This window comes from Periophthalmus magnuspinnatus, chromosome 19 (genome assembly GCF_009829125.3).
Source record: "Periophthalmus magnuspinnatus isolate fPerMag1 chromosome 19, fPerMag1.2.pri, whole genome shotgun sequence".
Lineage (NCBI taxonomy): Eukaryota > Metazoa > Chordata > Actinopteri > Gobiiformes > Gobiidae > Periophthalmus > Periophthalmus magnuspinnatus.
Window position 1 is genome coordinate 15,094,287 of NC_047144.1, and position 15,171 is coordinate 15,109,457.

At 40.6% G+C, this 15,171-nt stretch overlaps 1 protein-coding gene across 1 annotated transcript; it reads right to left on the reverse strand.

The window, feature by feature from the left end:
- Positions 1-977: 977 nt before the first annotated feature.
- fam13c (family with sequence similarity 13 member C) lies at positions 978-11,744 on the reverse strand. The gene is made up of 11 exons (XM_055229357.1): positions 11,531-11,744; positions 6,806-7,076; positions 6,349-6,484; positions 5,203-5,284; positions 5,059-5,125; positions 4,437-4,557; positions 3,915-3,998; positions 3,077-3,172; positions 2,499-2,710; positions 1,827-1,928; positions 978-1,169 (listed from the first exon to the last, which is right to left on the reverse strand). The coding sequence occupies exons 1-11, from the start codon at positions 11,742-11,744 to the stop codon at positions 1,046-1,048; spliced, it is 1,509 nt and encodes a 502-aa protein (XP_055085332.1). The 3' UTR covers positions 978-1,045.
- Positions 11,745-15,171: the final 3,427 nt, after the last annotated feature.

Genomic DNA, 15,171 nt, shown 5'->3' on the forward strand with positions numbered 1-15,171 from the left:
GTTAGTTTTACCGTGACGGCAAAACTGTGGTGCCTGTCATGGAAAGCACTTGTAAACTCATTGTGGTGAATAGTTAGTTATGTTCAGAATGCATAAGGTCAGTGAGGAATAACGTTGGACCACTGCAAACTGTTTAAAACAAACTACTTCTGTTTTTTTTTATGTTTTTAAGGTCGAAAAACCCCGGTACGCTAACCCTAATTTCTTAATTACGTAGTTACTGAGCCTGAATTCTTAATAAACAATTTGTTCATTATGCATTAAAGAAGACATATTGTGCTCGTGTCTGTTCTATAGTTATAATCTCTGACACCCGTGGATCATTATGTTATAATTTACACATTTTAAATCGCAACATTCATCTAAAATGTCCGCGTTCAAAAACTGCGGTGTACAATGGGAGATGGCGGAGACGACGGATTTTAAAATATTTGTACCAAAATGACTACGCAATGCTGCTGAATCCTGAGTGCATCACCGTTTAAGAAAATAAAATTGGAGAACGTCACAGTGGCCATGTACCGATGGCAGTGAAAACAGAGTTAATCGGCAAAATGGCTTCTTGAAAATGAGCGATTATAGCTTGCTCAAACATACACGGATCACTCCAGATACACCTTCAGAGGGTAAATGAGAAGGAAATAACTATAACATGGTTAAAAGATCTGCAAAGTCCATTTTGCAGAATAGGTTTGCTTCAAGACTTTATTTACGCTTTTTTAACGCTATATACTAACACTACTTAAATGTAGTTATTATAAAGTGGTACCAAATTAGTATTAACTAACAGTAACTATAGTTATTTAGAGATGTTTTCACCCAGTTGCCTGGCTACCAAAATTTGTCAAACTTGCTCAAAGTCTGTCCTGTTTCTAGCTCATAGCTCTAGATCTCTTTGGCATACTACAAAATCAACAATGTCCCTCCAAAACTGTGGCATAAGTTTGGTAGGAGCAAAACGATTTCTCTGACTCCGTTCACTTACTTGTGAGGTTTAATGTAGGATTATAAGAGGCAGAGGCAGATGACAAGGTGTTTTAAAAAGTCACATGGTTTTGGGGACTTCCTGTTTACTCAGTAGCACTTCCAGGAGGCGGAGCTTAGCCTTCAGCTGCTTGTATTCCTGGTACTCGTCTTTCATGGGAGAGCGATCTTCTTTTTGGCAGATTCTGTTGTAAAATCAAGATGAAAAGTCAATTTTAGTGTTTTATATAAATGTGTCTTTTACTCATAGATTGTATACAGAGTGCGACATCACCCATAGTGTTCAGCTCCAGTCAAATGAGGCTAGCAGTTATAGGGGCAAAATGTGGAGATGAATTCCACATTTGTAATTCCGACCGCGAGTATCATAGCAACCAAAGAGCCAATCCAGGGTTAACACGAACATTTTAACATTTTACAACCAAAATGACAAGGCTCACTGCAGCAGTTACAGAGAGAGGGGCCACAGTTTTTCAATGTAAAGTGAATTGGAGCCAGAGTCGATGGAACTGGAAGCGCGCTCGCTCAATTCCTATTTGGAACGCGGTGGCTAGCAGGTTAGCTATGTCCATGAGTATATACAGTCAATGCTTTTACCACATAAATCTAGTAATGCACCTTAAGGACATTGGCTGGAGCTGTGATTGAACTAACTGTATTCATTAAGCATGTGTTAGTGTTTGTTGTTCAAAACACATCCATCACATTTAATGTTTTGGGCACATTTCCTCAAACTTCTTGTGCTCCTCCTGTCTTGACTCTGGCCCAACACTTTGAGAAGCTCCGCAATCCAATCAAACACAACTAACTTTATGTATATGTAAACGTAGGGTTGATGTTACCTTCCAGTTTGTCGGTAAAACTCGTCCTCAAACTCTCGGAGCACTTTGCGTCTGGACTTCTTCTCGGCTCTGGTCTGACGCAGACACTCCAGCAGCTGGTGCCTGAGGTTCAGAGGAACACACGTTATAGTTTAAGTTTAAGTTCATTTATTATAAAATAACAACAACAAAAAAAACCATTATTGCATCCATATAAATCCTTATTTATATTTTGGGCTGATCAGTGACTGGGTGGACAAACTTGAGTAATAATTATAAAATTTACTCTGATACTACAAATGCCATTTACTGCAGGTATAAAACTACAACTTTGCCAATAGTCGGTCTTCTAGTTTCAAAAATTTCCAAGGGAACCGACAATGCATTAGTTCTTGGTGAGGCTGGGGGTCCCCCTGTTGGAGTCTAAAGGTATTGCATGGAAGTTTCAACACGCAACTGAATTTGAAGTAACGATTAAATACTTAAGTACAATTATTGCTTTGATTGGTCTTCAACCAGCTTTTCTTTTTTGTGACATTTTACAGAAACTTTACTTTTAAAATATCTGAAAATGCAATGCAAGTCATGTTATTTGGTTATGTGTAGGATTTTATTTGTATACTCTTGACAAATAGGAAGTAATCGTAGTAGTTGTATTAGTTGTAATAGTTGCAGTAGTAGTAGTAATAATACCTGGATGCCTCATGTAGGTTGCTCATGTTCAGGGCAGGTCCATGTCTCACGGCTTTGACTTCGTCCAGGGGGGAGACAAAGGCTGGGTCACTGTCCCGGTCACTGTCCTCCTCCACGGGGCCTCCCAGCCTGCAGGGGGCAGACACGGGCCGCTCCTCCACCGAAACAGAAACCTCCATCGAATCTTCATCTGAGCCATCCTCTTCCTCTTCCTGACAGAAAACAAACGAACATTTACCTTACTACATGCACTGTTTCATTTTGTTTAATTATAATGTTTCTTGAACAAGTGGTGAAACATATTCACCAGTTGGCCAGTTTTAGCTTATAAATAAATATGTTTTAGGACAATGAATCAGGTGGTAATATGCATTAGAACACCAATTAAATACAAGATTTATTTTCTGTTTGTAGCTGAAATTACACTGGCCTAATAACTGCATCCTTAATTAGGAAAATGTATAAAAGTGTAGATATAACGCAGGATTTTATGTTATGTCATGTTAATATTTTCTTTAATTTTTACAGGTTCCATTTTCAGATAGCTGCAGTGTAAATGAACAGATGTGTAATCTCACAATTGTCCAGAAGGTGGGGCTGGTGCACAGGAGGTGTTTGATCATCTGATATCTGTCGTACAGCGGCTTCACCAGGTTCTTCTCCTGCTTTGTGCCCTGAAAGACACACAACATGAGTACAGGATATGGTAACTTTACACTGTCTTATTAATGTTTATATTTATACTTAAATACTTAAATATTAATACAAAATAAAAAGAAAAAGAAAAGAAAAGTTCAATTCTCGTCACGATCATCTGTGCACTATGTCTGCTTGTCTGTCAGCTTGTCTCCATAGAGATGTTAAAGCAGAACTAGGTAACTTTCAGTGATGGAGCTCCCCCTGCAGGTCTTTTATGAGAATATACTGTCATACACTGTTGCTTTTCATCTCTTTTTATTTTTTTATTAAAATAATGTAGTATAATCATGTACAAAAAGCCAAGGTTTCCTAGGAGAATGATGTTTTTTGGTTTAGTCCTGGTCTAGTCCTGGTCTAGTCCTGGTCTAGTCCTGGTCTAGTCCTGGTCTAGTCCTGGTCTAGTCCTGGTCTAGTCCTGGTCTAGTCCTGGTCTAGCCCAGGTCTAGCCCTGGTCTAGCCCTGGTCTAGCCCTGGTCTACTTCTGGTTTTATTCTGGTCTGGTCCTGGTTTAGTTCTGATCTAGCCCTGGTCTAACCCTGGTTTAGTCCTGTTTTAGTCCTGGTCTTGTCCTGGTCTAGTCCTTGTTTAATCGTGGTCTGGTCCTGGTTTAGTCCTGGTCTTGTCCTGGTCTAGTCCTTGTTTAATCGTGGTCTGGTCCTGGTTTAGTCCTGGTCTGGCCTTGGTTTAGTTCTAGTCTAGTCCTGGTTTCAAACTCACCGGTCGCCCATGGAGACTCTCAAAGTACAGGAGACATTTCTGAAGAGTGATTTTCTCCAAAACCATCTGCGCCTGTGTCATCTCCTGCTCAAAACAAGACAGAAAAATATTCAAACTCATCAAAAAGAAAATATGTTTCTCATAAGATAGAAATTATAATAAATCATGTGGTCAAAATGCTGTTAAATCAAATACTTACAAATGCACAAGTATTTTTTGCTCTCTGTTATCTCTCTTGCTATCTGTACTTTTACTCAAGTTACAAAACTAAGTACTCCTTCCACCACTGGTTAAAAGTTAAAATGCAATGAATTAAAGCAACAAAACAACAAAACTGAATGACTTTTTCATGTTGCGGCTGCCATTTTGGGGACTTGACCATTCAAAAGATAGTATTTTGTTTTGTTAACGTTCAGAATTGTTCATAATTGTGTGTCTGGACAGATTCCTTATTATCTTACCATAACATAACTATAGTTCATCAGCCAGTTTCGTTTTAATTACATTTTTAAAAATACAAACCTTCATGTTTTCAGGCAGTCCAAGGCTCTGTCTCTTTTCTCTTAATCGTCTGAACAGAGACTCCACAGTTTCATCCAGGGTGGGTTTGTGCTCTGTCGCCCCCTGCTGACCATTACCATACCTGCAGCCAGATAAAAACAACTCCATTCACTCTCAATTTTGGACAAAGACTTTTCTGTTTTGTTGATTATTTTTGTTCATATCATACAAATTATACTAACATATGAACATATATAAAGTTAGTGCTATTAAAGGTGCATTATGTAACTTTTCTGGTGAGTGTTATTGACATGTTATTGCTTTGCCGAGAATATTTCACAGTATGACATTAAACATATCTATCACAATTACAATTACAATTACAATTAGAGGCAATTTTTTCCCTCTAAAATGTAATATTTGAAAACTTGTCTCCATGAAAATAAGTTTAACATCATTTTAATGCCATACAGTGGAAAATTCCATACAATCACAGCCTTAGATGTTTTTTCGTCCCCCAAATTTGATCTTTACAAATTATGCTCTATAGTCACTTAAAATTTCTCATCATTCAAGTTGTTTTAAAGTAGTTTTGAACAAGAATTAACAACATTTCTTTCATTAATTTCAATGTGGGTTTTACCTGCAGACATCACCACTTTGCCCCTCATCTTCCTTTGACTCAAACACTGACTGTCTGAGGCGCAGCTCTGCAAAAAAAACAAAGATTTTGTTAAAAAATTCTCCATATTAAGATTTTTCACTAAAACAAAATATTAAACTTCACCTTTGAGTTGTTTCCGAGCTTTGGCCAGTTCGTTCATGACTCCCACGATCTCTGGGTTGGAGTATTTGTCATTGTGAGACGGCTGCAACAAAACAGAAACATCTTATAGAATTTTTTGTCTTATAGAATTTTTTTTGTTTGTTTTTCTTTTACATTTGGAGAAGACTTTTTTGGCTGCTGTATAGTTATAATTTACAATACGCATGGATTATTACTTTATATTTTGAACATCACTAATCTCAGACTGGGTTGAAATCTGCTGAGTGGATTTCTGCCTGTCCCATTACAGGACGTCACTATAAACTAGGGATTCATAACATTTTAAACTGGCATCTTTAGTAAGTATCTTGACTTTAATCGCAATTATTTTGGCCATTATAATCATGACACCATATTTCATTATCGTCCCATGCCTACTGAAAAAATCGTCACAACTAACTGATGGTGGCTGCAAACAGTACTTTTTTTTTTTTTTACATTTGTGCCGAAATAGCTACACAATGTTGCTGAACCCAAACATGGATCTATAATAAGAACTGGATAAGACATTCCCCCTCTGGCCGCTCCAGGTACTGCAGCCCCCAGGAGCTTCAGGCCAGAAAGAATTCTCCTCAGCTTTCACAAACGTCGGACCCGGTCTCCTGCTGGTGCCCAGGGTCAGTATTTTAGTTTTATGCAGCTAAAACCTAGAAGAGTCTTCCTAAAGATGTGCAACAGGCCTCTACTTTGACAATGTTTAAATCCTGGCTTGAAATTGTTCCATACAAATAAAGAAAGAATACGACGCCATCTTGGGTTCACCTTCCAGATCTTATTATACGTCCAAGAACCCAAAAGAAAAACAGGGCACAAAAAAGAGTGTATGAAGGATGGAGAGAAACTGATATTCTCTGAGGAATGACATCTTGATTGGATGAAAATTAATGCTTGATTCACTCTTAATACAAATGTTAGTTCAACTTGTAAGGCCAGACAGTGCTAATACAGAAACTACTTTTATTTTGTGTTGAAAATTACATTCTATTGTATAAAAATAGTCTTATTGTCATTTTAATATCAAAATTGGTATCAACATCATAACGGAAACCCAATACTTTTGAACCTTAGTACAGATATCACCTGTCGTTAAAATGTTCAAATACTCACCTTGTATTTCATCTCCTGCTCAAACTGCTCCTCAAAGCGTCGGACTCTCCTCTTGAGCACTTGAATGTGTCGCGTGAGAAACTGGATGGAGGGTGGCCCGGAGTCGTCATGGACCTCGCTACGACCACGACTCCTGAACGAGAAAGGGTAATTTAAGGTAAAGTTTTCCCATGAGAATCCCATTCTTTTCAAAGGCAAAAAGTTTCGATTTCTCCAGCCCCACACAAAATAATACAACACAAATGACGATGGATGAACAGACCTCGGGATCAAATGCCAACTGTCTAAAAATAAGACTGCAGGTAAGAGTCAATCCAAAGTCAATTTATATATACAGTCTATGATCTAAACTTTTGACTGACAGTGTAAACGTAAAAACACAGGAAAAAAAATCTTACAAGGACGAAATCAAGACTGAAATTTGAGCATCATCGTCATGACAACATTAACTGTCACTCACAGCATGTACTGTTGGCTGCAGGGGGGCGAAGGAGCCATGTCAGGGTCCGAGTTGAACCTGAGGCTGTGTGTGAGACTGGAGCAGCGTGGAGACGGCATCGGACCTGGACCTCCAGCCAACTGCTGCAGGAGCGCGCTGCCCCCCTCCTGAGGACTGCTCCTCTGGGACAGGGGTGAGGGGTGGGGGCTCAGAGCGGCCTCGGTCTGGATACAGGACAGAGGCTGGTGACGAGGAGAGGAAGAGGGTCTGCATACCACACTCAGCAACTCTGGGGAATACACAGAAAAAACAACATTAGTTTATCAAAGAAGGCGTATTCTGCTTGTGTCTGCTATATATTTATAATCTATGACACCCTCTTTCACACCTACTAGCATCCTGGGTAGCTCTGTTGTTTTCTTTGTTTCCTTTGTTTGCTTTGGGTTTGAGGATGGAATCATAGATGACGGATAGATTATGTCTACAGCCCCCATTACTGAAGAAGAGGCTTTGATGAGCAGCAAAATGTCTTCACTTCTACAACTTTTTTCTCAGTCGACAAATTTAAACTTCGTCTTTTGCTGTGGATCAGACCTGGACGACCAAGGGATTACACAGACATCTTCATCAGAGAAGACATATTGTGCTTGTGTCTGCCATATAGTTATCTCTCTGCATCATTATGTTATATTTTGGGCATTTTAAGTCAAAAATATGGTACTACTCCAGAACTAAACCAAGATTCAACCGGAATACACCTAGCAATCGTTAAAAATGCATTCATGTCAGACTGTTCCAGGTTTTAGGTTTTGATTCCCCATGTTTAGTCCTGGTTCAGTCCTGGTTTAGTCCTGGTTTAGTCCTGGTTTGGCCCTGGTTCAGTCCATGCTTAGTCCTGGTTTAGTCCAAGTTCAGTCCTGGTTCAGTTCTGATTCAGTCCTGGTTTAGTCTTGATTCAGTCCTGGTTTAGTCCTGGTTCAGTCCTGGTTCAGTCCTGATTCAGTCCTGGTGTAGTCCTGATTCAGTCCTGGATTAGTCCTGATTCAGTCCTGGTTTAGTCCTGGTCTAGTCCTGGTCTAGTCCTGGTTTAGTCCTGGTTTAGTCCTGGTCTAGTCCTGGTCTAGTCCTGGTTTAGTCCTGGTCTAGTCCTGGTCTAGTCCTGGTCTAGTCCTGGTCTAGTCGTGGTTTAGTCCTGGTCTAGTCCTGGTCTAGTCCTGGTCTAGTCCTGGTCTAGTCGTGGTTTAGTCCTGTTTAGTCCTGTTTAGTCCTGGTTTAGTCCTGGTTTAGTCTTGTTTAGTCCTGGTTTAGTCCTGTTTAGTCCTGGTTTAGTCTTGTTTAGTCCTGGTTTAGTCCTGTTTAGTCCTGGTTTAGTCCTGTTTAGTCCTGTTTAGTCCTGGTTTAGTCCTGTTTAGTCCTGGTTTAGTCTTGTTTAGTCCTGTTTAGTCCTTGTTTAGTCCTGTTTAGTCCTGTTTAGTCCTGGTTTAGTCCTGTTTAGTTCTGGTTTAGTCCTGGTTTAGTCCTGGTTTAGTCTTGTTTAGTCCTGGTTTAGTCCTGTTTAGTCCTGTTTAGTCCTGTTTAGTCCTGGTTTAGTCCTGTTTAGTTCTGGTTTAGTCCTGGTTTAGTCCTGTTTAGTCCTGGTTTAGTCCTGTTTAGTCCTGGTTTAGTCCTGTTTAGTCCTGTTTAGTCCTGGTTTAGTCCTGACGTCCTCAGAGTGTGAGACACTTCATATGGCTCTAACATGTCAGCGATGTCTTTTTAACAGTTAAGTCTTGTTCATTTTGTGAGCTTAAAACATGAGTCAAATCCACTTTATCGCTAAGTCCCGCTGCACAAAAATAGTCCATTTCAAAAAAAAAAAAAGTGATGCGTCACCAGTTTTGCCAGTGCAGAGCCAGACTGAGCTCACGTGCTGCACTGTCTTTGAGCTAAAAATAGAAGCAGAGAGGAACATGGAGAAGGCACGCCCGCCAAAAACCCCAAAACCCCAAAAATCCAACGCTACAGAAACTTGACAGGGCTCAAATGTTTTAACGATATGAAGCTGGGATGAGCGATTTATCATTTCAATTATCGGTTTCCCCATATATCGCATTAGGTTGATATCAAACACACTGATTATCTGTGTGTCTGTGTGTCATTCCCAGTTTGTCCTCACTCTTTTTGAACAGACCCATGAGTAAAAATGAAAATAGAGCAGCAATTATGTTAAATATATGGCTGTAAAAATAGTATTTAGTATTGTACTGGCAAATATCAGTTATTAAATACAGCAGAAGACAAATAATGGATGCCAGTCTGAGCCCAAAACATTCATATGGCCCATAGACTGTTTATATAAATGGACATAGCTAACCTGCTAGCTGCCGCGGTCCAAATAGGAAGTGATTACGGGATGCGCTCTACATGATTGTGTCCTTATTTCACTATTGTATCTGTAACTCAAGATATGAACATTAATAACAGACAACTCAGACGCCTTTTTCCCCCAAGGCCTCCCCCGCTAGCATTAGCAACAGGTTTGATTGACAGCGTTGCTAAGCGTCCGCCCCCTGTTAAACCAGTAATGCGGACAGGAAGAGGCGTTACCTTCAACAGCTTCACTCCAGATTGGCTCTTTGGTTGCTATGATACTCGCGGTTGGAATACAAAATATGGAAACTGGCTCCAAATTCGCCCCTATAACCGCTCTAGCCTCGATGAGCTTCATTTAACTGGAGGTAAACGCTATGGGTGACGTCACACTCACTTGGTTCACTTCTTTATACTGACTATGGTTCATTCACACATTCTGTCCCCATCATACGTCCAATATTGTAGGATTAGGACACGAATGGAAAGGCGCGCTGCTGCTAAGATTAGCTGAGCGGCCAATATCTCTGTCGAATCAGCATTAAGTTTAACGCGGCTGTGAAATAGTGTCTAGTTAAAGGAGCTACGTAGCCTAAGCTCTGACTGTTTTAAAAAAGGAACAAGGGTTTCTCAGTATATGGACTTGCCTCATATGAAAGCTCAGGACCTCCAGAATTTACTCACTGAGCTGTAAGGGCTGCGCTAGCACTGATTCATGACTGGCTGCAGGTGCTGGGGTTTAAATAGTGATTATTCAGATCAGAGGGAGGTATTTTAGGTTTAAACCAACTCATTCTGCATTCTCATTCGATTATCGGATTGACAAAAAAACATCAAATTATAAAGAAATAAATGAGAGATCGTGTCCAATGTTTTTATGTTTTAAGAATAAGTCCACATTAGAGTTGTTATCAGTAAAAGCTATTTGATTTTAATGTGTTGACCTCGTATCTTTGGACACAGATGGATAGGACAATCAGTACAAACAGTGCAAACGTACAACTAGTTTATATGAGCGAACTGTTAGACTTGGACTGAAACAATGTTCTAAGTTTGCCTGGGATCCAGAACACACACTTCTTCAATACTTTATGAAGACGTGAGTTCGGTTAACAGTGAATCTCCCTGTTTTCAAATGGGTGTGATTGACAGGTGGATTAGCCAATCAGGGACAGGCATTGGCCGTCTGTATTGGAAATAATAAAGAAAAAGAATGTCACAGGGGGCTGAAAAACATGGGGGAATTCTGCAGAATCAATGAGCAAAGCACTAAACTCTGTCGAGAAACATGATTTTATTTGTAAATCATAGGTGACCAATGAGCTCCTTCGTTTCACATGTGTCACTGAGATAAACAGATCTGATTGGACGATCACGTTTGACCAGGCTTCTACTACACTACGGGCGATAGTAGCTCAGTTGGTATTTGTTTGTCCTCTGATCTGAAGGTTGACAGCTCTCTACATAAACATTGTTTGAGTGGTCAGATCCATTGACACACAGGTTGGCGGTGTGATTCCAGCTCCCACAGATGAATACTGTTGTTGTGTCTTGGGCAAGAAACTTAACCCACCTCGCCCCCAGTGTCTGTGTACACTGTTGTGTGAATGGGTAAGAGTTCCTTCTTGTTAAACTGCATTTTCTATAAAACTAAAAAGAAAAATTCAATGAAAACTGTAGGCTGCTTTTGTAACAAATGAAAGCCTATAGTGATTTTACATTTGATTCATTTATTTTAAAGATAGTCTGGTAAGATCATGCAGCCTACTCTATTTTAATCACTAGTACGCAACCCACAGCTGACGTCAAGGTGGCTTATCTACGTCCACGTTTTAGATACAACGCCACCAGACATACATCAATCTGTACCAAAAATACCGAGAGAGATCAGTGTGGATTTGTCATACAAGCACAAAGTGACAAATGTAAATGTATTGAAATTGGATACACAGTTCGAGAGCAGCATTTTTAAGACTCCAAATGTGGTTGTTTCCATTACATTACAAATATTTCTGGATCTTATTTATAAATTTCACGTTTGGCTCTGGAAGTAGCTGGTGTGACTGGGTAAGTAGGTCACCAGAACACTCATTTTCACCATGTCAGATTTCGAGATCGTGATACCAATATTGATACTTTGATGTTATTGCTTTGCCTGGAATGTTCCACAGTATGGCATTTAAGTTATCTCTCTTCATAGAGACAAAGAGGCTCCATCACCTGATCAAGTTACAGGTCAGATCTGCAGCGAGACGACCCCACTCCCAGGAAGAATGCATGCTTTTCAACACATTTTTGACCAATAAAACACTCCAAAATAAATGCTGAATAGATATGTTTAATGCCATACTGTGGAACATTCCCTCTGTTTCCATACAGTAGATGTTTTTTTACCTGGCGGGCTGTTCTCGTCGACGCTGTGGCACATCGCGATGGTTTTGCCGTCCTTGACCCCTCCCAGCTCCACCACGGGGCTGCAGGGACTCTTCTGTTCTTTGCTGCCCAGAGCGGGAGGGCTTTCCTCTGGGGACGGACCCAGCGATGTCCCCCCCTCCACATCCAGCGCCTGGAGCTTGAGCAGTGAACTTTGCAAACAGAAGCAGAACATGCCAGAAGTACTGACCCAGAGATTAGCCAGCTCCCAAGACGGTTCTACAGGCCTTGAATGGCAATCCGCGTTAATAGTGTCAGTAAAAAAAAGTTCAGTTCTTTTAGAGGGTCATTTTATCTGTTGGCAACTAGACACTGGCTCCAGGTATATTTCATTCAAAAAAATGTTTAAAAATCCCATGTAGTCTATACTATGTGCGACAGTAGCTCAGTTGGTAGCGCATTTGTCCACTGATTGGAAGGTTGGCGGTTCGAATCCCACTCTCACCATAAACATCATTGGTGGTGATTCCAGCGATTCCAGCTCCCACAGATGACTTTTGTTGTTGTTGTGTCCTTGGGCAATACACTCAACCCACCTCGCCAGCAATGGGTGAGTGGCTCCTTCTAGTAAAAATGCATTTCTATAGAACTAAAGAAATAATTGTGCTAAATATTTTAATGCAATCAGTGATTTTACATTACAACACATGGGTCAAAGTAAAGTAGTTTTTTTTTTTTCTTTTATCAGCCAGTAGGTCCAATCAATGTTCAGTGTTGTTTTACCTTGACTGGACAAATATATTACTTGTAGTAGCTCATTATATCTACAAAGATTACGCATTGATTTGATATTCTGGTAAAATCATGCAGCCTATCCTATTTTAAACACTAGTACGCAACCCACTGCTGACGTCAAGGTGGCTATCTACGTCCACGTTTTAAATACAACGCCACATGCAGGTAAAAAAACACACCACAAACACGATTACACAGGAGAAAAAACTAAAATTCCGCTTATATAGACCTTCAAACGTCTTAAAACGAAGCTTATGTTGCTCTCCAGGAAGTAGCCGGGTACCATTCTGTTGCAGCCATGCCGCCTCCTTCTTGTGTCGATGTTCTCCAGAAAATAGCCCGCGCCGAGGTGGAGGGATAGCCCGTAATTGGCAATGCGAGCTGTTCCATTCGCTGCAGATTGTAATCTTTCAATGCATCGCAAGTGGTGTTGGGGATTTTTGTCGTGAAAAATGCCAAAAGCTTCCACGTCTGACGGTTGGAGTCTGGAGCGCTGTGGTCCTGAGGCTGCGCGCGGATGGATGGAGAGGGTGTGTTTTGGCACGGCCCTAGTTTCGGCGGATTACTCATCGGGTCCTCGTGAAAAAGGGAAGGGAGGGTGGGTGGGAGCGTGTGTGTGTGTGTGTGTATGTGTGTGGGCGAGAGGGAGAGAGAAAGAGAAAAAGAGGGAGGTGGTGCTGGTGGAGGGAGGTAGAGATAGGTTATTGCTCACGGGGTGCTCCTCTCTCTCTCCGTTCGCTCTGTTTTCTCTCTCTCTCCTTCGTCGTGAGGTTTTTCCCGCATCACTGGGGGTGGGTCTGGCGCTGACGTCACCCGGGAGCGTGTGTCACAGCTCATTCATAAAAAAAGAAGAGATTAAAAAAAAAAAAAAGGGAGAGAGATACGTGCTCGTGCTCACACAGACACTATTTAACCCTCTGATGGTAAACAAAACAATCTGTATCCAATCTGTGCTTGCCCTCAATCTGTTTATAATAGATTCTACCATTTGGACGTGTTTATTTGGGCTAATTCTGATCCACACTGAACTGATCTGTCTATGAGAAAAGATAGTAATGCCACCAGTGCAAGATACAAGTCAGATCTATGGAGCGGCAACCTCACTCATTGCAAAAATATATGTTTTTCAAGTAGTAAAAAGACCAGTTGTTGAATAAATGTCATATAGATAAGTCATGGAGTCCAATACTCAAGGTAAAGCAATAACATCTCCATAGAGACGAGAAAAAATAGACCCAACGCCATAGTTACCATACGTTTTGCCTATCCACAATTATTCCTTCCTTACACAATTAGTCCCACATTGCACAAAACTGACTCTTGTGCGCTTTAAGTCATGTTATTATGTCGTTTCCTCCTCAAAAACAGACCCGGAGTTGTGTTTAGTTTCATTCGCACATGTTTGAGTCAAGTTCTTATTATTAGGTGGAGATGGGCGGAGCTAGTCTCGTCTCGTTTCAGTCAGACAAAACATTTTCATCATTCTGAAGAAGTCAAACTAATGCAGTTATATCTGAGGCCGAGCTGTGAGCGAGGATCTGATTACTCAACCAACGATGCCTAACATTGAGAGCGGGATTTGAACCACCAACCTTCTGATCCATGGAAGCTGGGGAAGAACCCGACCAACCCTTCTACCAACTCTACCTCTACAGCTGCTTTCAACACAGTGGCCTATGACTTTACTATACTTTGCCAACAGGGTCATTCATTTTAATTAGTCAAATGTTTTCTGCTGTGGCTTTAAGGTTGCCACTGACGGCTCCATGACCAATGTTCCCTCTAATTTTTCACGAGTCTGAGCAAACACGCAAACTCCCTGAGTGGTCCCATGGACCACTGTGAGGGACATCAGACGTGTGCACTGTGGTCATGCTGCATCACATCCATCCAAGTTAAATGGTTTATTAAAGAATCAAATTACCGCATTTACATTTCTGTTATAAGACTTTTAATTAAGTGCTTTAGCCACTTATACAATGAAAATGACAAAAATCTTGCTCATGACCTGTGTAGTATGTTAATGCTATTGGAAGTATAAATATTTAATTTTAACTATGGCAAAACATGAACTTCTAATCAAACCAAGACAACTGTAAACTCCAATGTTGAAAACACACTTAACATTTTTATTATAAAGCTCTGACTTGTATTATGAGTATAAGCCATTGTGTGAAGCTTTTGCTTGATTTTTACAACTCATAAACTAGTGACAGTCAATGACCAATACACACTGAGAGGAATCTGTATCTGCACAGCTGCTCTATTACTGTACATTTACATAACATATTAAAACACAATATATACTGTGTATTTGTATAAAAATATAGTCAAAACAAGTGAACAAACACACACACTTCAAAATGTAAACAAACACACACTGGAAACTAAAAATACACTGTACATGTGACAGAGGTTGGAAGATCGAGTCCCGCTCGGGCCAACTTCTGTCATTGTGTCCTTAGGCAAGACACTTCACCCAAGTGGTGTGTGCGTGATGATTGGTGGTGGTCGAGGGGGCGCAGATTGGCATTAGCTAATGCTAATGATTACACATAATACATATTTGACTCACAATTAAGTCTATAGCAGAATAAACCACGCTTACCGATCAGGAACAGCATCCAGTCCATCAAAACATCAGATCCTCTGCTCCTGAGTCCATCATGAGATCTTCACTCGGTTCCACGAACCGCTCCGGGTCCGAGATGCCTCTAGTTTAACTTGTACAAACATCCACAGTGTCCTCGGTCGCATAGTTCCTTTGTTTCGTCATGTTTAAAATGCAAAACTGCTGCAAAAAAAAAAAATACACACAGATCTTTGCATCCAGTCTCCTCCTTTTACACACACTGTAACTGGCTGTA

Coding starts and splice junctions, on each gene's coding strand:
- fam13c (XM_055229357.1), bottom strand. CDS start 11,744: ATGTTCTGCTTCTGTTTGCAAAGTTCACTGCTCAAGCTCCAGGCGCTG. Junction 3,999..4,436: donor GACTGCCTGAAAACATGAAG/GTTTGTATTTTT, acceptor TGTTTTGAGCAG/GAGATGACACAGGCGCAGAT. Junction 3,173..3,914: donor AGAGTCTCCATGGGCGACCG/GTGAGTTTGAAA, acceptor TGTGTCTTTCAG/GGCACAAAGCAGGAGAAGAA.